General features: G+C 45.0%; 1 protein-coding gene across 2 annotated transcripts in view; it reads left to right on the forward strand.

Moving 5' to 3' along the window:
- Positions 1–27,337, forward strand: part of DENND1B (DENN domain containing 1B) — a 333,504-nt gene that overhangs the window by 228,008 nt on the left and 78,159 nt on the right. For both annotated transcript variants that reach the window (XM_061633956.1, XM_061633957.1), the window contains 2 exons: positions 13,516–13,561; positions 15,421–15,522. In XM_061633956.1, coding sequence (XP_061489940.1) covers positions 13,516–13,561; positions 15,421–15,522 — 148 coding nt within the window. The remainder of the gene's footprint in view (positions 1–13,515; positions 13,562–15,420; positions 15,523–27,337) is intronic.

A 27,337-nucleotide genomic window follows, 5' to 3' on the forward strand; every position in this document is an offset into this window, starting at 1 on the left:
ACCCAGATTCCTTTTGGAGTTTTTTTTGTCTGTGGTCTCATAATTTGTTGAAATTCATTAAAAATCAGTCATGTTCACAGAGTACCTATAATCCTATTACCGACCTTGCCCCATACTCACACCTTCATCTTCTGCAGTTTAAAAGTTAAAAAAAGCCTGGCTGATTTTTAATTAATTTTAGAAGTTTAACATTGGAAACAATGAAAAGGCCGGACGTGGTCAGTAAGAACCAACTGTCATTGTTCTAACAGCCTGACTCCCAGCTGCTTGGCTTGGCTAATCAGGGGGGCATACACATACCAGACCTTTATTTCACTTTAGACAGTCATGGCTTCCCTCAAAGAATCCTGGGAAGTATAGTTTGTGAAGGGTGCTGAGGGGAGACTCCTATTTCCCTGAAAGAGCTCCAATGGCCAGAGTGGGTTAACAGTCAGCCCCTTTTCTGGGGATTGTAGCTCTGTGAGGGGAACAGGACATCTAGCAACTTTCAGCACCCTTCACTAACTACATTTCCCAGGATTCTTTGGGAGAAGCCATGACTATCTAAAGTGAAATAAATGTCTGGTGTTGATGTGGCCAGGGACAGCTTTGGTTTAAGTTTGGGTGGGAGACTACATGTGCCTGCTGTAGAATAAAAAGGTGGGGGAAACACTGAAAAAGAATGATATTCTTTATTTATTTATTGAAAACATTTCTATTCTGCCTTTCTACCATTTAATAGGGCACTCAGGGCGGCTTACAATAAAATCAAACATGTACATAATAAAAATTGTACACAATAAAGATCACAAAAACATTAAAATAAATTAAAATACATAAAATGCAATTAAAATACATAAAATACAATACACATGCACACACAGATACACACACATATATAAGGAGTGGTATTGAAGGACTACAGAGGTAAAGATTAACATAGAAGGCATAAAATCAGTGTCAGGCTCTACCCTCAGTGCCTCCCAAAGGCTCTCTAGAACAAGATCGTTTTCAGAAGTCTCTGGAAAACCATCAGGGAGGGAGCAGAGTGGGCTTCTTGGGGTAGGGTATTCCAAAGCTTGGGGGGCACAGCTGAAAAGACTCTTTCCCCTGTGCCTGTCAGGCTAACATCTTTCATCCCAGGCATGCAGAGGAGACTAGAAGCATATGATCTTAAATCCCGGGCAGGTACATATGGGCTTAAGCAGTTCCTCAGGTTTATTGGTCCAAGGCCATGTAGGGTTTTAAATTTCAGAAGCAGCACTTTGAATTGGGCCCGCAAACAAATTGGGCACCAGTGGAGTCGATAAAGCACAGGGGTGATATGCTCCTTGCACCGGGCTCCAGTTAATGTTCTGGCTGCTGCATTTTGAACCAACTGTAATTTATGAACCGTTTTCAAAGGCAGCCTCACATAGAGTGTATTACAGTAATCAAGCCTCGATATCACCAATGCATGTGTCACTGTGGCTAAGTCAACTGCTTCCAGGAACAGACGTAGCTGGTAGACCAGTTTGAGCTGGCCAAAAGCACTCCTGGCTACCGCAGCCACCTGATATTCAAGCAGCAGGGCAAGATCCAGGAAGACTCCCAAACTGCAGACCTGCTCCTTCAACGGGAATACAACCCCATCTAGAATAGGTTGCAACCTATCCCTGGCACAGTTTCTTCCTTGACCAGCAACACTTCCGTCTTGTCTGGATTAAGTTTCAGTTTGTTAGCCCACATCCAGTCTTCACAGCCTACAGCCACTGGTTCAGGATGAGCACTCCCTCCCTGCGATCAGGTGGTAGGGAGAAATAGAGTTGAGTGTCATTAGCATATTGATGACATTGTACTGACATTGTACAGCATTGTACTGACATTGTACAGCATATTGATGACATTGTAGGCCAACAGCCAGGGGGTCAAGCAGTAGTCTCCCAGCACCACTTTCTGGATCCTGTCCATCAGGCAGGACCGGAGCCACCGTAAAACAGTGCCTCCCAATTCCATCTCAGCTAGACAACCCAGAAGAATACCATGGTCGATCGTATCGAAGGCCACCGAGAGGTCCAGTAGCACCAACAGGGATGTACTCTCCCCGTAGGTCATCAAGCAGGGCGACCAAGGCAGTCTCTGTCCCATGACCAGGCCTGAAGCCTGATTAAAAAGGGTCTAGATGGTCTGATTAATCCAGGAAAACTTGGAGCTGAGCAGCCACTACCTTCTCAGTCACCTTGCCCAGAAAGGGGAGATTAGAGACTGGGCAGAAGTTGTTAAGTTCCGCAGGTCTAACGAAGGCTTCTTTAACAAACGTCTTATCCCAGCCTCCTTCAACAATGTTGGCATAGAACCTTCCCTTAGGGAGGTGTTAATTAAATTAAATCTGCCTCTGGCAGATTTGATTAACCAGGATGGGCAAGGGTCAAGAGAACAAGTAGTGGCCCCCGATTCTCCCAGAATCCTGTCCACATCCTCAGGCTTTACAAGCTGAAAAGTATCCATACAAAACTGACCAGAGGAAGCTTCAGTGACATCTGGCATAACCGTAGTTAATGAGTCCAAGTCAGTCTGAATGCGAGCAATTTTATCTGCAAAGTGCCTCGCAAACATGTTACAATGAGCGACTGAGGGAAGACCCTGGAGCACGCAGAAAAGTATTGCCAGACGACACTGAGCAGATGCAGTGATGGCAGAGAAGTGAACTTTGCTGCCATCACCACCACATGATAGGCTGGAAAACAAGCTGTAGCCTGTTTTCGGTCAGAAGCAGATTGAGTTTTTCTCCATCTTAGCTCTAGCCATCATCCCTGCTGCTTCATCAGGCCCAAAGTTTAAGTAAACCAAGGTGTATTATGGGCCTTCCCTGGTGGGAGAGGGTGCTTTGGAGCAATAGTGTCCATCTCCCGGGTCACCTCTATATTCCAGAGATTGACCAGAGCTTCGGCAGTATCGCCAGCCATGCTGGGAATATCCCCCAGAGCATTCAGGAAACCATCTGGATTCATGAGTTTCTGGGGGAGGACCACCTTAATCAGCCCTTCACCCCTGCAAAGGTTACTGGGGGCACAAAGTCTAAACAACAGAGTCACTAAGAATCCCTCCACCCTCAGATCACCTTCCTGTCCCAAACGAAACACAAGATCAAGTGTGTGTCCTGCCACATGTGTTGGTTCAGATGATATTAGAGCCAGCCCCATGGCTGTCATGGCAGCCATGAAGTTCTAAGCCAGACCTGTGAGTCTAACCTTGGCATGTATGTTGAAGTCACCCAGGACAAACAGCCTGGGGAACTCAAACACCAATGCCGAGCCCAGCTGCACCAGCTCAGGGAGGAAGACTGTTGGGCAGTGGGGTGGACAGTTCTCCAACAGAAACCTCACTCTGTCTCCCTGGCGCAACGCCAGGCACACACACTCAAAGCTAGAGGTGTTAGGGATAGGATACCCGACAGGGCAGATAGTTTCCCTGCAGACAGTTGCAACCCCATCTCCTTATCCCCTGGATCCAGGCTGCTGGAGTGCCACAAAACCTGGTGGGCAGAGCTGGGAGAGACCTACTCCACTTTGGTCATTTAGCCAGGTTCCGTAATACAAGCAAGGTGAACGCATTCATCCAGGATTAAATCCTGAATTAAAGTGGTTTTATTTGTCACTGACCTTGCATTCATCAGCAGGATAGTAATATCCAGGGAGTTCCCAGCATAGCTACCAGTGTCCTAAGGGTTGGAAGGGGGACCAGAAGGGATGCAAGCATGAAGATGTCTTGTAGCCCTTCCCCTGTAACAGCCAGTCTGCCTCCCACCACTGTTACATCCCCTGCTCAATATTATCTCAGAGGTGGGACCCCGACTACTCCTAGTGTTCATAATGTTTTCCTTTTGGAGAGGAAAGGGACATTCCCTCTGCCCAGTGCCCACCCACCCAATCTCTTCCCCTCCCCCTCCCTTCCTCCCCCTCTCCTTCCTGCCTTCCTCTTCCCCTCCCTGCCCCTCCCCCAAGTCAGTTTCACCTATCCTAAGCATGACTGCACAGGAGTAAATCTCATTGAACTCAAAAGGCATGCAAATGATAAAACCTGCCCTCCCCCCACATCACCTCCATTTTTCTCCTTTCCACCCCCTTCCTTTGCCCATCCCCCTTCCAATCTCCTCCTTCTCCCTCCCCCTCCTTCCGCTCCCCTCTCCCTTCCTACTTCCCTCTCCTCTCCCCCCCCCCATGGTCAGTTTTACCGATCCTAAGCATGATTGGAAGGGAGTAAATCCCACTGAACTCAATAAGCATGTAAATGATCAAACCTGCCCTCCTCCTCCTATTTCCCTCCTTCCCTCTGCCCTTCCTCCCCTACCCCTGCCCTTCCTCCTCCTCCCCTCCCCATCCCCCTGTGGTCAGTTTCAGCTATCTTTAAGCATGATTGCAGGGGAGTATATCCCACTGAACTCAATAAGCATGCAAATGATCAATCCATTCTCAGCAAACTTGCACAGGATCCCATTTCTTACCTCCCAGATTAAAAAGCAGATAAATTCACTAATAGGAAGAAAAAAAACCCAACCCTTGTGGTTTAAGAACATACCTATAACCAACATTATTATCTTTTCGGCGTCAGATAAAAACCTTCCTCTTCTCCCAGGCATTTTCAGCATTTTAGTAGTATTTAATATGCATTTTAGTGTGTGTTTAATTATGTTTTAATTCCTGATATTTTTAACTTATTTTTAAACTGCTTAATATGAGGTTTTAATTGTATGTTAGATGTTTTTTACCTGTTGTGAACCGCCCAGAGAGCTTCGGCTATGGGGCGGTATATAAATTGAATGAATGAATGAATGAATGAATGAATGAATGAATGAACGAATGAACGAATAAATAAATAAATAAACAGATATTTCTGTCAGACTTTAAAAAGTAGGGAAATTGGGCAGCTATAGTGAATGCACTGGGGGGCAGGAGACCTGACCTCCTCTCTGGGATATTGTACTGCCCTACAAATCTGTCAAAATGCAAACACAATTTGGGTTGGTCTTTCACAGTCCAATCCACTTCCTGTGTATCTTTGAGGAATTTGGTAACGTGCCTCTGAGCATATGGTGAGTGGTGGCAACACCTGCAATCAGCCCAAAGAACAGAAACAAGACATGTGCTGATCTTGTTCTAGGATGGAGGAAGCAACATTATTAAGACAGTTGATATAGTTCAGATAGTCACTTTAAATATGTTTGATTTACTTTGCAATTTTAGTGAAGTTTCCTACAGTAAATCATTTTCTTTTGCTTCTGTTTCTGTGAATATGTGAAGTACAGCAACACTTTGCAACACTAAAAAATCTCCAAAAACAATTGTGGAATAATGGCACTGACTATTCTGTTTTTTCCAACAGCTAGATTTGTTGCTTAAGTAGTAACATATTGTAATCAGTCTGATTTTGCATCAAACTGCAGTTTCAGATTCAACTTTTAATGCGCCCAAAATAGAAATAGAACATAACTTCCAGTTTGAAAAACAAAATGCTGTCTTCACCATCATATGGCATTGACCAGTAAAAAGGCTTTGAAATTAATAAAAATAAATTTGACACAGGTTTCTATGATGAATAATGAGAGAAATATAATTTTCTAGGTTAGGTTCTCTGTAGAAACAGTAGTAACACAGGAAAGAAGCAAAGTAAGAACACCAACAAACATACAAAAATGTAATTCTCTATCTTTGGAGATGGCAAGTGTTGCCACCACTTACTATATGTTCAGAGGCACATGTTACCAAATTCTTCCAAGCTACACAAGAAGTGGATTGGACTGTGAAAGACCAACCCAAACTATGTTGCATTTTTACAGATTTGTAGGGCAGTACAGAGACATTATCAGGGAAGAATGCAAAAAGACAATACCTCTAGTTAAAAAGAGAGAAAGACCTCAATGAAAGACTGAAGAAACTCTTAAAATGGTTAAAGAGAGAAAGAAAGCAAAAGCAAAAGCAAAAGAGGAACACGGTGAGAACCCTACATGCAGCAATACAGCGATTAGTACGTAGGGACAAAGAGAACTATTAGAACAGTTATTGTATAGAAATAGAAGAGGACAACAAGGGTAGAACAAGAGCCCTATTCCAAAAGATTAGAGAGATTAAGAACTCTATAAAGAAGAACTCTATAAAAGAGATGCCAGGATGACAGATTCATTCACAGAGGAACCATATTATGAAGAACCAGAAATTTTAGAATGTGAGTGAAAGCTGTTCTTAAAATACTTGGAAGAAACAAATCATCAGGATCAGATGGCATACCAATAGAGTTGCTACAAGCTACTGAGACTGAATCTGTCCAAATTTTGACAAAAATTTGTCAACAAATATGGGAAACGAAACAATGACCCACAGACTGGAAACGCTGGATATACATCCCAATTCCAAAGAAAGGGGATCCCAGGGAATGCAGTAATTATCCAGCTATTGCCTTAATATCCCATGCAAGTAAAGTAATGCTCAAGATTCTACAACAAAGGCTCTTACCATATATGGAGCGAGAAATGCCAGATGTCCAAGTTGGATTTAGAAAGGGAAGAGGTACCAGCGATCATATTGCACATATACGTTGGATAATGGAACGGACCAAGGAATTTCGGAAGGAAGCCCGCTCCGCACCTGAGACCGCGGGGTGAGTTTTGTGGCCGCAGCCAAGGCACAAGTGGTCATCTTGGGGGGATGCATTCAGGGCACCAACACAGCATGCTGCAAGGGGGCAGGTTAGCTGAGGGTATTTAAATGTGCGGCATCGGCTTCCTGCCCTCCTTTGAATTTCGCGGTGGTGAACCCCTCCCCTTGCAGCAGTATCAGTCCTCGGCTTCCCTTCCTGTATTTCGGAGCAACTCCGTGGCGGCAAAGAGGAGACTGGCAGCAGGAAGCTCAAGCTGGGCAACTTTCTGGTCTGATTTTCTGTTTCTTTCCTTTGTTTTGGTGGGCAGGAGGCTACTGCGTGGTGCCAGCCTTGCACGGGGGAGGTTCTTCCATGCTCTCATCTCCAGTCCTTTGCAGCCTGAGGGCTAGGTGAGGTCTGTTCCAGTCGCGGTGGGGCCTTTGAGGCTGCCTTTGAGCCCCCCAACTGCCTTGCAGCGGGCACACTAACCCTCATGCGGGTGGCGGGCCTTCCCCCTCCCCCACTGCTGTGAGCGTGCTAACGCATGTGGAGGGAGCCAGCACTATCTGGGTGTGGCAGGCCTTACCCCCCACTGCGGGGAGCACACTAAGCCATCTCTGGGTGGCGAGCCTTTCCCCCCACTACTGGGCCGCTGGGTGGCCTGGGATGGCTAGTCAAGCCACAGCAAGGCTCGTAGGGCCAGCTTGCAGGCGAGGCTAGCACTCAGCACTTACATCGGCCTGGGCTCCTTAGGCCGCAGTAGCGCTGGTACCTCCCTGCTACCCTTCCTTCAAGCCAGCTTTGGTGCATTCCCGCCTCTCTCTTCTGAAAAGCATAGGCTTTTGGGTGGGTGGGTGACCTCTGCTTGCTTCAGACAGCTAAACATGCCACACAAAAGAGGACAGGGAGGGCCGAAAGGGAAAGACAAGGCCCCCAAGCCAAGGGGTAGGCGTCCGCCTCCCGCAGCTTTAGATGGGGGAAGGAGGATAGGCCACCATGGGCAGCCATCCTGGCCAGGTTGGAAACGCTAGAGCACGGCTCATGCCAGCTGGATGCACCTGAGGCTCAACCTGTGCCAGGGAGAAGAAAGGAGCCACCGGCTAAGGGAACCCATGGGAAAACGCAGCACGCAGTGAACGGGGCTAACAAGGCTGCCATTGATGCCATCCTAGCTTGGGTGGACGCGCTCGAGGCTGGGCCCAGCAGGGCCAACACGAGGACGACCAGTGCAGAAACAGGAACAGCTCCCACTTTGCAGGCCTCCCGGGGGCCCACACCAGATGGCACTCTGGATAAAGAGGTTTTGCCAGCTGGTGCCGTGAGCAAGGGCTCAACCGGACGTGGTCCCCGCAGCGCTATGGGAAATTGGAGGAACGAAATGGAAAGGGCCATAAGCCTGTCTGTGGCACCCAGTACCATGGCCAGCTACCAGGGAGCAGGTAGGGAGCTGTCAAATTTCAGGGAGGCCAGAGGCTATGCCCAGGAGTGGCCCATCCCCGTGGAACATCTTATGGAGTTCTGTGTGGAGGGCAAACTCAAGGACCTCTCAGGACCATCAGAGGTAAGCTCTCAGGTCTTTCTTTCCTGGCAAAGGCATGGGCTCTCAGGACTGCAGTGATGACTTTAGAGTCTGCTGTATGGTAGAGGGTTGGTCCCGCGAGTGCCCATGCCCCTGGATGCCTGCCTCCCCCTTTCCCCAGAACTACTTTTCAGCCTGCAGGAACAGTGGAAGGACTTACGTTTGCAAAGACTTTTGAGGCACTGCTCTATCATGCGGCTGCCCTTACCCTATTTTGGGGGGCCTTTAGAATCATGGAGGTGGCGGCGGGGTCTAAGACAGACGACTCCCTTTGGACCCTTATGGACCTCAGCTGGAAGGTGGAGCGTGCCCTTCTGCGACTCAGACAGTCCAAGACTGACCAACATCGTAAGGGATGCCTGATTGTGTTTAGCCCCTTGTCAGCAGGAGGAGCTCTGCCCGGTAACAGCCCTGTGGCGTTTCATGGCGGTTTGGGGGCTGCAGTTGGGGTACCTATTCATACACAGGGATGCTCAGCCCCTCACCAAGTATCAGTTTGGGACGGTGGTGAAGGGCGCTCTGCGCAACTTAGGTATGGACCCTCGTAAGTTCAGGACACACTCCTTCCGGATAGGCGCAGCCTCCACCGCTGCCCACCTGGGCCTTTCAAAGGAAAGGCTACAGGCAATGGGCAGATGGCATTCGGACGCATATAAAACTTATATTAGACCACTGGCGGAGACATAGAAGACCAGCTGCTAATTGTTACCCTTCCTCCTAATGTTGGTTGTTGTTGTTTTGACAGGCCGCTGGAAAGGAATGGAGCAGGCATGCATCCTCCTCTGCGGCCACAGCATGGTTTTCTGGCAGGCCGTAGCGCGGCGAAGTCTCGCTTTGGTACACAGCTGGGGCTTAGTCAATGGGCCTCAGTGCAGTTGCTTGGCCACCGTGGGATGCGTTGGGACGGGTTCCTCCCCACACTTCCAGCTGGCTGTGGAGTGGGCAATGCCCCAGTTTCTTGTCATCCACCTGGGGGGTAATGACTTGGGTCTGTTGAAGGGCAAGGCCCTAATCGAGCAAGCGTGTAGTGACCTTCGGGCCATTGCATGTTGTTGGCCGGGTGTGCACTTGTTGTGGTCTGACATCCTGCCACGCAGGAAATGGAATTGCACTGGTGACCCACAGGGGATGGTCAGGGCCCACAAAAAGATGAACAAGGAAATCCAAAAGGCTCTAGAGGACGCTGGGGGTTCTGTCATTCACCACCCAGAGATAAGACACGATAGGTTGGAGCTGTTTCGGCCAGATGGTGTGCATCGGACGGACGTGGGCAACAATATCCTCCTGATGGACCTGCAGAGGGGCCTACGTGAGATTCTTATCGGGTGAAGGGAGACTAAGCAGAGGCTTGTCCCCCTTCTGTGACTAAGAAGTGCGGGAAAAGATTAAAGGAAAGGGCAGCTAGGTGACACCTTTAGGCACCTTTGGGGGTGATAGGCAGTCCGGAGGCCTGCAGCTCAGGGCTATACGGCCTGGGGGCAGAATACGGGCCGCCTTTGGGGCCAGCGTGCCTCATCCGCCTGGAGTTTCAGGTTTCCAAGGGGTGGTGACGTGGGTTGGACCCCCTACACATCTTCAGGGTGTGGCCTGATTGCTCTGATGCACAACCTATACTCTGGACAAGAGACTACTGTAAGGACAGGATATGGAGAAACCAATTGGTTCCCCATTGGAAAGGGTGCGAGACGGGTGTATTTTTATCACCTTATTTGTTTAATCTGTATGCAGAACATATCATACAGAAAGCAGGATTGGACCAAGATGAAGGAGGTGTGAAAATGGGAGAGAAAAATATCAATTTAAGATATGCAGACAATACCATACTACTAGCAGAAGCCAGTAATGATTTGAAACAAATGATGATGAAAGTTAAAGAGGAAGGCACAAAAGCAGGACTAGGGCTAAATGTCAAGAAGACTTAAAGTAATGACAAGAGAAGATTTATGTATCTTTAAAGTTGACAACAATGACATTGAGCTTGTCAAGGATTATCAATACCTTGGCATAGTCATTAACCAAGCTGGAGACAATAGTCAAGAAATCAGAAGAAAGCTAGGATTGGGAAGGGCAGCTATGAGAGAACTAGAAAAGGTCCTCAAATGCAAAGATGTATCATTGAACACTAAAGTCAGGATCATTCAGACCATGGTATTCTCGATGTCTATGTATGGACGTGAAAGTTGGACAGTGAAAAAAGTGGATAAGAAAAATCAACTGATTTGAAATGTGGTGTCGGAGGAGAGCTTTGCGCATACCATGGACTGCAAAAAAGACAAATAATTGGGTGTTAGAACAAATTAAACCAGAACTATCACTAGAAGCTAAAATGATGAAACTGAGGTTATCATACATTGGACACATCATGAGAAGACATGATTCACTAGAAAAAACAATAATACTGGGAAAAACAGAAGGGAGTAGAAAAAGAGGAAGGCCAAACAAGAGATGGATTGATTTCATAAGGGAAGCCACAGACCTGCTAACTTACAAGATCTGAACAGGGTGGTTCATGACAGATGCTATTGGAGGTCACTGATTCATAGGGTTGCCATAAGTCGTAATCGACTGGAAGGCACATAACAACAACAGGGCAGTACAAAGTCTCAGAGAAGAATTCAGGTCTCCTGCTCCCCTGGTGCATTCACTATAGCTGCCCAATTTCCCTGCTTTTTAAAGTTTGATAGAAATATCTGTTGGCTATAGGTATGTTCTTAAACTGCAAGGGTTTTTTGCCTATTAGTGAATATAAATGTTTCTCAATCTCGGTGGACTATATACATCTGTACACAGTGCCATGACGGATCTCATCAGAGCAGACAATCACATTGGCAGTTATCAAGAGTGGGGAGATGGTTAAATTATTCAAGTAGTAGAGCAGTTCTGGGAACAGTAAGAGATATCAACATTTTGAGGCCTCAGATATATGAAATCAGGCTTCCAGTATTGAATAAAAGAAACCATATATAACCAAACCTTGTTGTAATAATTCAGCAAGGCATAACATTGTCTTTGGGCTGTGATCTATTTTGAAAAGCATTAATCAGATACACACTGTAATCCAGATGAAGGAGAATTTTCTTGCATATAATCAATACCACTTCTATTAATCTCTAGCGTTACCATATAGGTAAAATTGTGTTTTAAATTGTTTTTAAAATATGTGTTTTAAATTGTATATTTGTTTTAATGTTTTTGATTGCTGTAAACCGCCCAGAGAGCTTCGGCTATGGAGCGGTATACAAGTGCAATAAATAAATAAATATAGGCAGAAATAACTGATCATGAGATGACAAGATTACTCATAATGGCACCTGTGTCTAATTACCAAATAGAATGGTTGTGTCATCATATGTCTCATTTTGTTAATCTATTTGGCCACAGTATCCTGCCCCTCATGTGAGGAGGTACTCATTTAAATTCCCAGTTGGATGTGGTATGTCATGACTTCCTGAGCAACTAGCAAGGGGCAAAGGGGGGCTAGGATGGGCCAGTCTATACCCCTCCCTTAACAACCCGATGGCCATGGATGATGAGACTTGTATTCCAAAATATCAGTAGGGCACCAGATTGGGGAAGGCTGGTCTAGTGGGATGGATGGATGGACTTTGATTGCTTTGCCATCATGTAGTATGTCATATTCTGCCCATCTGCACATGGAGGGCAGGATTTTGGCCTTTGTAATTTGAGCTATATATACTACTCTGTAGCATAGTGACACCTCACATATTGAAGCAGCTATCATAAGATGTTCGGAAGAATGTTAAGGATCTGTTAGCTTTCGGGTTTTACAGACTAACATTTGGTCATCTCATATATAGATGTTGGTGGCTGATACTTTTTCACTTAAAAAAATCAGCATTTTGCTTTACATCTATCCTAATAGACACATTGTATATGCAATTTCTCCTAACAGTCACCTTTTCTAAGCAATTTTTTCTAATGTAAAGCATTTTTGAATGTAATTTTCAGAAATATATGCATTTTTATGCACACTCTCCCCTAAAAGCCTTTTTTTTTGCACATTTGACTGGAAAACTGCATTGTAAAATTTGGAAAAGTGCAGATTTTGAAGGATAGCTGTGTTTCACTTCACATATTGTTTGGGGAAGGGCGAATTGATATGCCACATAAAATCTGGGTAGGATCATATGAACTGAATTTGTCCCCCAGGCCATTACAGATCACACAACACCACTGACTGAACACTCATACAACTCTGCATCACCCCAGATGCAAAGCCTTTCAGTGGAGTCAATTCATACATTCAACCTCATGGTTCTAAAGTTTACAGAAATAAAGTGATGCATGTGTGAACCAGCTAATAGATTTTTGTTGGAAGTGTTAAGAGACGTCAGTGCCATGGACTGCAGATGAATTCATATAAATTTTAGTGAGTTTTAGCATATCTACTTTATAGTTCCTTGATCTAATGTGCTGCTTCTTCGTGTGTTGTTGCCTCCATTCAGCTGTTGAGGGTTTTTTTTGGGGGGGGGGTGGTACAAGGACACCAGATCAACTAAGGCTGCAATCCAATTCATTACTAAAATCCATTGGGTTCAATGGGACTTACTCCCAGGTAAGTGTGTATTCGATTGCAGCCTGAGGCTTCTTATATATAGTAATAATTTCTTGTTCATGTTGTTAAAAGGCTATGTGAAAGGCATTCTGGAAAATTGTTTGCAGCGTTAATCACAACATTCATTCTGTTGATTTCTATATGATATACCAATTCCATATGACTAACTTATTGAACTACTTTGAAAGGTAATCTACCTCGACTTTCTTTAGATTTCCTTTACTTATATTTGGGAGGGAGTGATGGGATATCACACTGCTTTTTGTACAAGCCTCTCCTGTCAGAACATCAAAAAATGAAGAAAGCTGATTTCCTCCCAAATGGTGTAGAATATATTTCAGACCTTCAACAGTAGCAGATGGTGATGATGGTGATATATTGTTATAGTAATTAGGAAATGAACCTGATTACACTGAGGTGAAACCTTTGAGGCTGGGGAGGAAGTGTTATAATTTCTATTAAATGGAAGCTTTGTGCCTGTGGTCAGTGGGAAAGGTGATTCAGTGGCCATTGGATTCTGCATGTATGAGAGGGAAGGATGGAGGGTGTGTGTCATCCGTTAGTACAGCTATGTATAGCTAATGAGAATATTCAAAGCACTACCTCATTTAAGAAGATATATGACCTCCACTGAAATTTGAAAACTGCTATTTTACAGTAGCATTGTGGGCAAATATAGCAAAGAGAGTGGAGATGCTAATCATTTATGTTTTCTAACTTTATTACATTTTTACTGTATTTCATTTTGTTTTGTTTGTTTTAATTTCAGTGCACCAATGCCATACTTAATTGGAATTCACTTCAGTTTAATGGAGGTGAGTCAGACTTTCCTTTGACTATGAATTGGTGTGTGTGTGTATATATATACACTTCAGTTGCTGCAGTGGAGGACAAAAAGCAGGAGTAGGAATTTATTTCAAGTGTACCCCAGAACCTGCCCCAATACTCCTCAGCCCATTCTTCTCTACGTTCTGTGGCCCTTTTCAGCATGGGCAGAAGTCAGCAGTGCAACATGGGGAGCTGATCACTTTATGCTGAGCTCTTTTTGATGGAGAGTCATTTAGCACCATCTAGGCTTCCAATATGGAAGGGGATATCATGGGAAGGGGAACCAGCTCCTAGTTATGTTCTAGTATCATTCTTTATAATAGATTGTGTCTTAAAAGATTTATAATAGAGTGTAGACTGACCTTTAGGCAGCTTTCATCATATATAAAACAAGTATGTGCAATTTTGTTCTGATATTTCTTACTCTATTATATAGCATGTTAAGTAGAGAAGTGTATGTGTGTATGTCATAGGAGGCAATTTATGACATAGCAAATTTGAAGAATTTCACCTATCATACAGCTATCTTGGGAGGACTGGTGCTGGTTATCTGATACAGTCTTTCCTAAAGAATTTGAAGGCATCCATCAGTTGCATGAACTTGTGTAAGTCTCATCACAGAAATGAACTATTTACTGATGAAGCATAGTTGGTATTTTATAGTATTATAGGACGGTATTCAACTAAATAGGACTTCTGTTTGTGCAAGAGAACATGTCCCCTAAATCTGTTTTAGGAGTTCCCCTATCCCTCCGGAGCAGATTTGGGGAGAACACAGGAGATATGAAAAGAGGAAGGGGAGGAGAAGATCTATTGTGCAAGCAGAAATACTTGTGCTAGCAGATCTACTTAGTTGAATACCGCCTATTGACATTTGGGATGTTGTATGTGATTGTAAAGTTTTCATTCTGATTTTTTGTATTAGTACAATGCAGATACCTTTGTATATATTTGGCTCTTTTAATTTATGTTGTCGATCAAGAGTAAAGACAAAGTCTAAGCTGGCTCGCAGCCCTGACCCAATCTACAAATATCTGATTGGCCACCTCATCCAGTAATGCAGTAGAAAGTGGTGAAAGTGCTCCAAGATGGAACAAGGGAGGCTTGCTTGCTCATTCTGTTGAAGCAGTGTCATCTAGGCAGTTCCCCTAGTACGAATGAGCTATTCTAGAAAGCCTGCCCAGCAACATGATGGAGTTTCTTCCCTGCCGCCACTTTGAAAAAATGTGGGATTTTGACTATACTTTTCCATATGGGCACTTTTTTGTGTTACTGAAGCTAGCGCAACATCCATCCCATACTCAAGTAAATGGAATCAAGCCCAACTTGCTGGTAAACAGGCCTACAAGTCCCTTGCTGCTGTGTTTGACACACAACATTGCTTTGGTGTTAAGGAAGCAGGGACATATCCAGTATCCTGTTTCTCACAGTGGCCAAGCCAATGCTTCCAGAAAGCCCACACACAGGATAAAACGCAATAGCTCTCTTATGTCTTAGCTTCCCAGCAACTGCTATTCAGTGGCATACTGCCTCTGATCCTAGAGAGCCATACAACTGTCATAACTAGTAGCCGTTGACAGCCTTGTCCTCCATGTACTTGTTCAATCCCCTTTTAAAGCCATCTAAGCCGGCAGCTATCCTCACATCTTACGGTGATGAATTCCATAAATTAATTTTGTACTGTGTAAAGATGCCCCTTAGAACAAGAAGTGGGTTATGAAAATATTGCCTTATTTCTTTATGTTCCTACTTTGCTGAATACCCACTTACCAATAGCATTTTACTGTATTAAAATCAGCAAATGATGCATTAAAATGCTTGTAATAAATTCTGTTTCTTTATATAGAGAGTGAAAAGTAAATCACTGGAGGATGTGGTGATGCTAAATGTTGACACAAACACTTTGGAAACTCCATTTAATGACCTGAGCAACATACCAAGTGAAGTGGTAAGCCTGAGAGGTTTCATTTGTTGGTCTTATCTTCTTTGCTGCTTGAATTACTGACATTTTTGCCTCCTTTTACTAGCTGAAATAAAAAGAATACCCCTCCAAAAAAACACAATGCCACCAGCTGCAGACTTCCTATTTAAGAGTGTTTTGGGTTTTTTTACCTGTTTTTGACAGTTGAGGACATGTTGAGTAGAGCATCATGCTTATTGTAAAAAAGAAAGAAAAAGAAAAAAAGATCATAATTATAAAGCTAGCTGCATTCATTAGGCATAGCTGCTTTAAACGCAAGAGCATCTCATCTTAATCATTATATTACAAAGTAGGCATTTCTGTCTGCCTAGTGGCATATCTTGAAAAAGAGAGAGAGAGAGAGAGGTTTTGAAGGCAAAAAGAAGAAGGGGGCCAATTATCGGCTTCTGGTTCCCTGCCACCTGCCAGCACATCTCCTTTTAATTAATGATCTGATGACACTGGTCAATATAATAAGAAATGCTTGTACAGTTGGGGTCAGAAAATACACACTTTGATCTCCTTTAACTTTCTGAAACACTTACTTGTTTTCTCTAATTTATTTCAGTTTTATTTTAATCTCTTCTGTCCTGCTGAGGACTGCATGAACTGAAAATCCTACTCTGTTTGTCATTTGCTTTGGCAGAGCAAAGACTGCTTACTTATAATTCTATTTGTATATTAAACTGCAAACCCAGTTTGTCATAAAAGACACTGGATCCTTTTGAAAATGACGAAAACTGTCTTTTGTCTGTGAAGGAAGATAAATTAAATGCCAGTTCCTCCTGGACTTTGATCTTATAGAGATTTTTCTCCTGCTGCTTATAATGGAGCATATTCCACATTTCATGTTAAATAAGACACCCAAAAATAGCATTTTACTTTCCCTTTCTATTTTTCAACATAGTTCTTGAAAATAAGCTCCTCACCTTATCATATTTTGTGCATATAATTCAGTAGAAACTGTTGTTGCATGTCTAGATGCTAATAAGTGTTCCAGAATGGCAATGAAATAATTATCTGATACAGAAAATGAGTGCTATTTTTTATGATTGTTTAAAAATATACCACTTCAAGGCAATATGACATCAGTGAAGGCTTATTTTTATTTTCATTGCAATTTAACTTAAGTGCAGAAAACATTTAGCTCCTGTATTTAGATCCTTCTTATATTATCATACACTTTTCAAAATAATTGATCTTGACCAGAACCAAATTAAATATTCGGATTACTGTGTTTACTCTCTGCTGCTGTAGAAAAAAAAGAAACAAAAAATGGGTGATTTCTCAACTAATGATGTTGCTTAATTTATGCTTAGTTGTGTAACTCACCTTAACCACAAGTCTGCTTATTGGCACAAATTTTAATCTATTATATTGTGCCAAAATTATCCATTCATTCCTTCATCATAATATATATATTGGCCTTGTATAAAGGGGAAATGGCATCTAAATCACCCACAATGAAATGAACTACTTAGACCCTAGAGCTACGATCCAGTAGTTTTAAAGCATGTGCAGAGTTCTGAACACACGGGGAACTCCAGCAGAATGAGGTTTACACACAATGCGGATTTTGCATCACATGGAGTTTTATTTTGTGCCTATAGGCTGCAACTCAACACTTCACATCCTCACTAGTCAAAACTGGCTAGAGGGATTGTGTAAATTTATACAAAATGATGAACAAGTTGTGTGAATTTCACAGCTCCAATAATTGCAACCTGTTAGGTGACTCTATCTTGGTTTGGAAAATTGTGCACAGCTCTTTCCATGTGGAAACAGACTTTTTAGGTCCATTTTGCACACACATGTGTGAAGCCCATGGTTATAGCAAACAGTACTAGTAGTAGCGAAGTACAGTCCCTGCATTCCTATGTGCCATTTTTCTAACTGAAAATACATACATACATTCAGTGGTGAAATTTCTGCAACTTTTGAATAATCTTATCAAGTTATACTGGATTAAAGATAGTGCTCTAAATGTCCCAGGTGCTCCAAGTAACTCACAGAACTGTTACATGAGCAGACTCACATTTTTACTTTAGTGTGTGCATTGGACTCTTGTACATGTTAAGGAAACCTCACTGAATTGGGGCCAATAATTCATGAAAACAGACCTCAGTCTTTTTGGATTAGTGTCTTCAACTACATGCAAGCCTAGAAGCCACTAATATTAATTAGGGAGGGTTGTATTTTCCACAGGTAGCCTGCCATCAGTTTGGGCTTTACTGCCATCTAGTGTCCGAAGGCAAGAATGCACTCGAGTTAAAACCTGGGCCTTGGGCCCCTCCCACTCCATTCCATTCTTGCCTTCGTCCGAAGAACTTGGATTTCTTACAGCGTAGCTAAGTGTCTCTTTTTTCTGATATTTGCTGTCCCTTTGTATTTTCCCCCTCCTCCCCCCTTTTTGGTTTTGGGAGTGTGTGGGATTTTTGTGTTTGCTTTTTCCCTTTCGGGAGCTTTTTGCTTACTTTTTACTTCTTACTTTTTACTTTCATTTTTGGTTACAGTGCGGCTGTTTCCTCTTTGTTTGGGGACGCGCGGCTGTGCTCTCCGTCAGCAGCAGCGGCTGCTCCCCTCCTCTCCGGGGGATCCGCAGCTGCGGTTCCCCCCCGGAGCCGTTTCGCTCGGCGTAGGGTAGCTCATTGTGTGTGTGTATTTAGCCTTGTCCTACGCTGCATTTTGTCAAAGGCAATCTTTCCTGGCAATGTGTTGTAGCGGTCTCGCACCTTCCCCATTGTGTGCATGTACTTAGCTTGTGGTCAGTATTGCAGCCTAACTTATTTTTTGTGGCTCCCTGAATCAGGGCAATATTCTCCTGTGGGATTGTTCCCATTTTCCCCATTTTTGCAGTGCCATAGTGAACAAGTCCTTTTCTCTTGGCACCTGGCGCTCCATTGCACAGCCTACCTCTCATCGCCTCACAGCATACGAGTGTTACCGCACCTTCCCCATTGTGTGCGTGTAGCTAGACTCCACCATGGCAGACCAGCAGCCGCAGGGGGCACAATCCACGGGGCCAAGTCACCAGCGCATCGCCTTACCTCAGCACAAGCCTGCTAAGCACAAACACTCCAAGGCCTTAGCCAAGACTAAGCATTTATCTGACCACAGCGCTTCCAAGAGAGCACATTATGTTTCAACTCCGCCTTTAGAGAAGCCTGCACAGGATACAGTACCTACACTCTTTCAATCCCCCTCTGGGTCGTCAGAGGATGAATTTGAAGGCTTCCCCAGTCAGACTCCACGTTCCGAGGTTCCTCTGCTTCCTCCGACTCCTCCACTACAGTCTTCTCTGCCTATACAAGAGCATTCTGTGCCCTCTGCTCCTCCTTCAGGGCTACAGTTGACTCAGGAATTTCTGTTACAGCTGCGAGAGGTACTAGAGTGTCTCTCCCATGCTCAACCTCAGCCCCTAGCACAGTTGTCGTCCCAGCCTGGAGTTTCACGGCAGTCCATTTCTGCACGTCAACAGGGATACTATGATGATGTCCCTCCCTCCTCGCCTAATCCATTCGATGTTTCTAGGGGCAGACTTGGCGGCGACCCTCCAGAAATGCATGAATACTTACCTTTCCTGCAGGCTGATCCTGATGAGTGGAGTGGAGAATCTGATCCAGATGAAGACTTCTCCTACCGCCTCTTCGATTCGGCTGATTATCCCCCACTCTCACGCAGGGTAATGGACACCCTTAGCATTCAACCTGCTCAAACGCAACCTTCTGCCCCCCCAGTTAAGGGCGCTAGAGTTCTAAAGTCTCCCAGATCTGTGGATCATTTTATCCCTGTGCCAGATCCCATTAACAAACTGGCAGAGGGGCAGCAAGGGAAGAATGGGCCCGTCCCTTGCGCCCACGTCGCTTCTCTCCATTGGTCAACAAGCTGTACCCATTGGCCCCGGAATTTATGTCTTTCCTGAACGTCCCTGGGGTGGACCAGCCAATCTCCGATCTCGTTTCTCGATCCCTCCTTCCTAAAGAGGGAGAATCGCAGCTCAAAGACCCATCTGAGAGGCGGCTTGACTTCGTACTTTGCAAAAACCACGAGGCATCTGCCCACTCCATCCGAGCCTCTGCTGCCGCCTCCATCTTCTCATGCACATCCATGATGTGGCTCGATGACCTGTTGGACGATCCTAATCCTGACCCACCCAAGTTGCGTAAAAGCCTACTCAAATTGCATAAGGCTGCTGCCTTCGTGGCTGACGCCACTTTGGACGCGACCCACCAAGGAGCATGGGCTCTTGCTGCCGAGATAGTTGCTAGACGAACCCTATGGCTACGACATTGGGATGCCGACACAGCTGCCAGAACTAACCTGTCCATGGCACCATATGCTGGCTCCATGCTTTTTGGTGACGATGCTCTGAAAGCGGTCCTGGTTGACCCCAAGGACAATCGCAAACCTACCTTGGCCACAGTCAGAAGGGATGACCGCAGACCTTTTCGGCGATTTACTCCCTACCGTTAGTTCCAGCCCTTTCGCGGGGCGCGGCCTGGTGGGTGGGGACGAGACGCCAGGTCCACAGACTTTCACTCCTCCAGGGCACCCTGGCCCAGACAACGTTTCCAGGGCAGATTCCAATATCAAAGCAGGCAAGCCTCCTCCTCTTCTTATGGCAGGGGAGCCCATCAGCGTCGGCAGTTCTGACGCCATCCCCATAGGCGGCAGACTGTCCTTTTACGCAAGTTCCCGGCTGACCCTGACGCACGTCTCCTGGGTCAGGGTCATCTTCACCCAGGGTTACAATATAGAATTTTGGCGGAACCCGCCGGACAGAATCTGCCCCTCCCCCATCTCCAAGTCACGCAGGATAGTTATGCAGGATGCCCTACGCCATCTACTCAGCATTGCCGCTGTAGAGCCAGTACCACCATGCGAAAGGTTCCAAGGCGTCTACTCCATTCTCTTTGCAGTCCCCAAGCAAGACTCTTCTTGGAGGGCGGTCTTAGACCTCAAGTTTGTCAACCACTTCGTCAAGTACCGCTGCTTCAAGATGGAGTCCCTGGCCTCAATTGTGGAAGCTCTGCAACAATGGGACTTCCTAGCATCCATCAACTTGAAGGATGCCTACTTACGCATCCCAATCTGCCCAGCTCACAGACGTTTCCTCAGATTTTCCCTCAGCCAACACCACTTCCAGTACATGCCATTTGGCCTTACATCGGCTCCTCGGGTCTTTACCAAAGTGATGGCCACCATGGTAGCCTTCCTCCGCCTACAGGGGGTTCATATTTACCCCTACCTGGACGACCTTCTCCTCTGAGCGTGCTCCCGGGACCTGGCCGAAAGACAGCTCCAGTTCACTCTGGATGCCCTCTCTTCTCACGGCTGGCTGGTCAATGTCGGGAAGAGTCATCTTCAGCCAACCCAGCGCCTCCTGCGCCTAGGAGCCATACTGTACACGTCTCTAGCCATGATCTTCCTGTCGCCAGACTGTATCGCCTCCATCACAGCCATGGCGACCTTTCTGGCTCATCGCTCAAGGGCAGATGTCATGCTCCTGGCACAGATGCTCGGGACACTGGTCTCCACCATTCACATTGTGCCGTGGGCCCGACATCACACAAGACCTTTACAATGGGCCCTCCTACCCTTTCAGGCGGACATTGCCAAGTCCCATCACCGTGTGATCCCGCTGGCCCCCTCTCTGCGGGCGTCATTCTGCTGGTGGACAGTACCTGCACACCTCACCAAGGGTACGCCCTTCCGGGAGCCTGTCAGGGTCATCATCACAACAGATGCCAGCCTATCAGGCTGGGGAGCACACTGCAATGCCAGCTTTGTCCAGGGAGTGTGGTCTCCAGCAGACCTCACTCACAACATAAACTGGTTGGAGCTCAGGGCGGTTCATCTTGCCCTTCGACATTTCCAGCCACTGTTCTCCCTGCAGCATGTGCTGATCCGAACAGACAACTTTTGTGTAAAATCTCATCTCAAAAGGCAGGGGGGGACCAGGTCCAGAGCTCATCAGGCAGAGGCGGCCCAAATCTTCGACTGGGCCGAAAAACACCTACTATCCATACGGGCGGAACATCTCAGCGGGCTGCTAAACGTCACCGCCGATTGGCTCAGCAGGCAGCATGTACACCTGGGAGAGTGGAAGCTTCATCCGGCAGTGTTCGACCTGCTCCAGCTCCGGTTTGGCGCTCTCTCAGTGGATCTCTTCGTGTCACGCCACAACTGCCAGCTGCCTCGCTTCTTCTCGAGATACCTAGAGCCGACGGCGGAAGCAGTGGATGCATTGAGTGCAACCTGGCCAGGCGGCCTTCTGTATGCCTTTCCCCCAATCTCCTTACTGGGCAAGACACTGATGAAGCTCCGGCACGAGGGGGCTCGGCTTCTCCTGATAGCCCCGTATTGGCCTCGCTGCCCTTAGTTCTCGGAACTTTTCTCTCTGTCAGTCACGGATCCCTGGACCCTCCCTGTCAGGCCGGACCTTCTTGCTCAGGGACCACTTTGGCATCCGGACCCAGCCTGGCTGAATCTGATGGCCTGGCTTTTGAACGGCGGCAGCTAACCACTGCGGAACTTCCCCAGGGAGTAGTGGATACTATTCTAGCATCACGAAGACCGTCGACAAATCGTGTTTATCGGAGTACGTGGTGCGCATTTTCAAAATGGTGCTCTTCTAAGGGCTTCCAAGCTTCTCAAGCCACTGTACAGCACGTTCTCCAGTTCTTATACAGAGGAATGCTTAGGGGACTATGGCCGAACACCCTGCATTGCCACGCTTCCACCATCTCTTCAATTTTATCTGTCTCCTCATTGACCGCCCCCTTGGGCGCTCACCCACTCATCAAATGCTTTTTAAGAGGAGCCGCCCGCCTTGCACCAGCCGTGCGCCGCTATTTTCCTTCATGGAGCCTCTCGAAGGTACTGCATGCCTTACAGCGCCCTCCGTTTGAACCTCTTGCCTCAGTGCCTCTCAGAATGTTATCCTTCAAAGTCTTGTTCCTCGTTGCCATTACATCCGCAAGACGGATCTCCGAACTACACGTCTTGTCTTCGGCTCGTCATCTCTGCATTTTTCATAAGGATTCCGTGGTCTTGAGACCAGACCCATCCTTCTGCCCCAAGGTCAACTCTTTATTCCACTGTAGCCAGGACATTGTGCTTCCTTCGTTCTGCCCGAACCCGGTACATCCCCTGGAAAAGGCCTGGCATTCGCTGGATGTTCGGAGAGCCCTCAAACTTTATCTTTCTCGCACCCAGGACATTAGGCAGACAGAATCTCTTTTCGTATCCTTTCACCCTAGGACCTTAGGAAAAAAGGTCTCCAAATCCACATTGTCCTGCTGGCTGCGGGCCTGCATTGCCTTGGCTTATCAGTCCCTTAACCTTCCCGTGCCAGCTAACATCACGGCCCATTCCACCAGATCAGCGGCCACTTCGGCTGCATTTGTATCCAATGCACCCCTTGCAGACATATGTAGAGCTGCGGTTTGGTCTACCCCTAATTCTTTTGTGAAGCATTACAAGATCGACCGATATGCTTCTGCTGACACCTCCTTCGGGAGACGTGTCCTCCAGCATGTCATTTCTGAATAGTAACTGTGTGTAGTCCCTCCCGACTAGGGGGCTGCTTTGGTACATCCCAAACTGATGGCAGGCTACCTGTAGAAAATGGTCCATTGGACTCACCTGAAGGGTGATTTTCACAGGTATGCCTGCCATCACGTCCCTCCCTTGTGGGGGTCTCTGGTTGCATTGTAACTCCTTTATAGTATATTTGATATAAGTTGTTGTGTCTTGCTCTGTTTCCCTCGGTTAAAACCTCTCTGCTTAGGTTGTATGCTCTGTGTTCTCCATGTTTCCATGCCTTTTCTCTGTTTTTTCCTTGCTGTTTGGGCCTGCGGCCTCTGTTCCTTTCAGATATGCCACTTCGGACTCGCGAATGAAATGGAGTGGGAGGGGCCCGAGGCCCAGGTTTTAACTCGAGTGCATTCTTGCCTTCGGACGCTAGATGGCAGTAAAGCCCAAACTGATGGCAGGCGTACCTGTGAAAATCACCCTTCAGGTGAGTCCAATGGACCATTCACTAAGTAAACAATGGGCCTTTTACAAAAATGCATCACTCTGTATAAAATAAGTAACAAGACAAGAAACATGTATACACCATAATTCAGATTTTTCTCTCTCACTGCTAAAACAAAGTTGGTTTTGCTACTTTATATTTGACTATCCTGATACCTTTACTTCTAACTCAACCGTGAAAATGTTTCTCATGGAGCTAATTTGTTAATTAAAAACACTTAACAAATGTAGGCTACAAGTGAGCAACTGTACAGGCTCTATAGAGTTTTTAGTTTAATAATACAATGTTGCCCTTAGTTGTTTTATTAAATAATTGTTCATGTGCTTGTATCAAATGTTGACAGTATATTGCATTATATTAACCATAAGGCTGAAAAGTTGATGCCAATTATATAAATATTTACATATTTATTTAATATACAATAGATGTAAATGTCTCTCTCTGTGTGTATGTATGTATCACATAAGGGTTATTTTTATATATAATGTCTCATTGTCAATTTTTGTGTTACAACAAATAAAACAGAGTAGCAGTGAAGACAGTTGAAAGATGTTTATGCATCTGAAGCTTTACAGTTAAATTACTACCATAGTCCAAAAATGAATTGAAATACATTTAAAAGGATCACATAAACAATAATGTTCTTAAATCAGAATGGCTTTTTAATATCTTCAATAACTTGTGATAAAATTTTGCATAAAGGCTAAAGTTTATATCTACCATTAACTCTACAGTAGTTTAACAGCCTATGTTCTCACTTATTGTGAACGGTTTTTCAATTGAAAGAAAGGTTATCTGAAAATCATTACTGTTTGGCATTGTGTCTAATCAACTCTTTAATAAATTATCTGAGACTTAATGGGCTTTTTTAAATCATTCACCAAAGCATTTAAATTATACTTTCAGGCTAGATGACTTTCTGCGCATGTTAACTCTATTAGTTTGTCAGATTGACCAGTGGTCTTGACTGTTCAGAGGGCAGCGGTCACAGTTGTCCTGAATTACCTGTTCCTTTTTCATGTGGACCCTCTGCTGAGTTGTGTGCTGTAATCTTCTTAATAGCTTCATTCCAATATTCACACATAATATTTTAGATTTATTGACTGTTAGTAATACTACCACGCCAGTAGCAGTTCCACTACTCCTAAGGTATTCAGAACTGGAAAAACAAATGAGTATACATATATATATATATATATACATATACATATACATATATATATATATGTAAATAAATAAACCATATTTCATAAAGATACCACAGTCTCTGCTGACCTTCCCAAAGGAAACCAAACCCTGGATGAGCGCAGGGACCCCTGAGATCTCACCTCTCTGAGATTGGGGAGGCATGCAACAACATATATATATATATAGTGTATTTTATGTATTGTATTGTAATTTATTTTAATGTTTTTGTGATTTTATTGTTTACAATTTTATTATGTACGTGTTAGATTTAATTTTTGTAAGCTGCCCTGAGTGCACTATTATAGGGTAGAAGGGCGGGATAGAAATATTTTAAATAAATAAATAAGTAAGTTTTGCAGTTCATCATTTCACTGCAGATTTGTCCCACACTTTAGGGATATTACCTCCTCCCTTAAATGAATAGGGGCTTCATTAGAAGCAGAGGTTTACTTTTAATACACTAATTTAATAATTTAGTTTTGTTTTCCTTGTACATCAGTTTGATTAGAATCCTGAAACATAATGGAAATCAGTAGGGGAAACTCCCATTGGGCTCAGTGGGATGAGAATCAAGCAACCTGATGGTTGATCCTAAGGTTTTTATGTCACCAGAATGTAGTGAATATATGAGATAGTGTGTTGTGTGTGTAGTACCAGCATAATGCCAGCACCTTGTGAGGCTACCCAGATCTCATCTGTGGCTGAGATGGAGCCAAGGAGCAGTGAGGACTCTCAGGACTTGCTCACCCCCCATCTCTGAGGCTAAATGTGTGTGCCAACATCCCCCCTTTCTTCCACCTACATTTCACATTCTACAGTCTCTCTCTCCAAGATGCTGTGGCAGTTGAAGGCTTCCCCCCTCCCATGTGCCTGAATGCATGCATACCTGCAGATGCTTGCAAGAGAGGCAGGTATGTTGGTGTGTGTACGTGTGTTGATATGTCTTATGCTCCGCTGTCTTTCCCCAAGTGCACGCTAACCAAGTCATCAGTTCTGATGATCATCCCAAGGCCTAAAAGTGCTAACCCCCCCTCCTCCATCTATCCACCCTTTTGTCTTCACAATGTAGCATCCCTACCACGACCGCATTGCTACTGCTTTCTTATTATTATTATTATTATTGAAAAGTTCAGCAGGCTGGCTGAGGCTGGGGTCCACATATTGCAGCTGAAATGTATTTATTGAATTATTATTGCATTTATATCCCACCTTTCCTCCAAGTTGCTCAAGGTGGTACACATGGTCCCCCCCCCCTTTCCATTTAATCCTTCCACAGACCCTGTGAGATAGATCAGGCTGAGAGGCTGCGTCTGGCCCAAGGTCATCCAGTTGGCTTCATGGCTGGGTGGGGATTTGAACCTGGATCTTAGTCCAACACTGTCACCCACTGTTGTTGGGAGACAGAACTGTACATCTTCAGACTGTTGGGGGAGGGGTATGCCAATTTGATTGGACCTTTGCATTAAGAAAAGAAAGCAACACCTCCCTGTCTGCAAGGAGCTTTTATTGGAAAGGGATATTTAGAGATGTGATTTTGCCATGCACCATTTTTTTTTTCAATTAACAGAGACTAAAATTACAATTATCTTGGGGGGGTGTCACGAAATTTTTGAGCTCACAAACGGGGTCTCGTACTCATAACGGTTGGGAAGCAGTGATCCAGAGAAAGGCTGCACTAACAATGCATTTTCAAGAAGTGTTTAAAAGTAGCTATCTCACAAATTGCGTGTGGGAGCATGTTCCAAAGGGTAGGTGCCACCAACAAGAAAGCCTGCTTCCTAGATGTCATAAGGTGGCATTCCATTGATTTTGATATAGCCAGCAACACCTCTGAAGATCTTAGTGATTGGCTGGAGATGTATAAGGGCAAGTGACCTGCTAGGTATCCTCGTCCCAAGTTGTTTAGGGCTTTATATGCCAGTAAAACCTTGAACACTGTTTGGTAGCTAAGAGGCAACCAGTGCAGTTCTTTTAACACAGGTGAAATATGTGTGTACCTTAGCACCGTAGCTACTGTATTTTGCATCATCTGCAGCTTGCTTTCCAACTCTCTGATTCTGTGTTTTCTACTCTGCTTGGATTCTAAGATAATAAATTTCACCCCATGTTCTTGCACAGTGAAACTTATTGAGGGGGAATTCTACTGTTCTGTAGTTTAGTAGGTTGTGGCATGGTTTATAAATTATATTAACTAAGTGTATGGTGAGTCTGGACCCAGTGACATTTCCATCCAAGTTAAAGTATATTGGCATTTTAAAGTAAACTGTATTGACATAAACACAGAATATTTTTAACACAATAATTTCACCAGTGTTTAATTCATCACAAAGCCAATTTTTGGGCGATATTCAACTAACTCAGTACAAGAACTACTGCTAGCACAATGGGGCCTCCTCCCCTCCTCCTACTGTGTGCACCCCACGGTCCTCCCAAAATCTGTTCTGGAGGGTTGAGGGAGTTCCAAGAACTGATTTAGGGGGTGCACCAGGGCAAGGGAGGGGGAAATCCCATTACACTGGTGGTAATATTTGCTCTGGCAAGACCCTGATTTAGCACTGGGCTGGATGCAGCCCT

This window comes from Rhineura floridana, chromosome 6, assembly GCF_030035675.1.
Source record: "Rhineura floridana isolate rRhiFlo1 chromosome 6, rRhiFlo1.hap2, whole genome shotgun sequence".
NCBI lineage: Eukaryota > Metazoa > Chordata > Lepidosauria > Squamata > Rhineuridae > Rhineura > Rhineura floridana.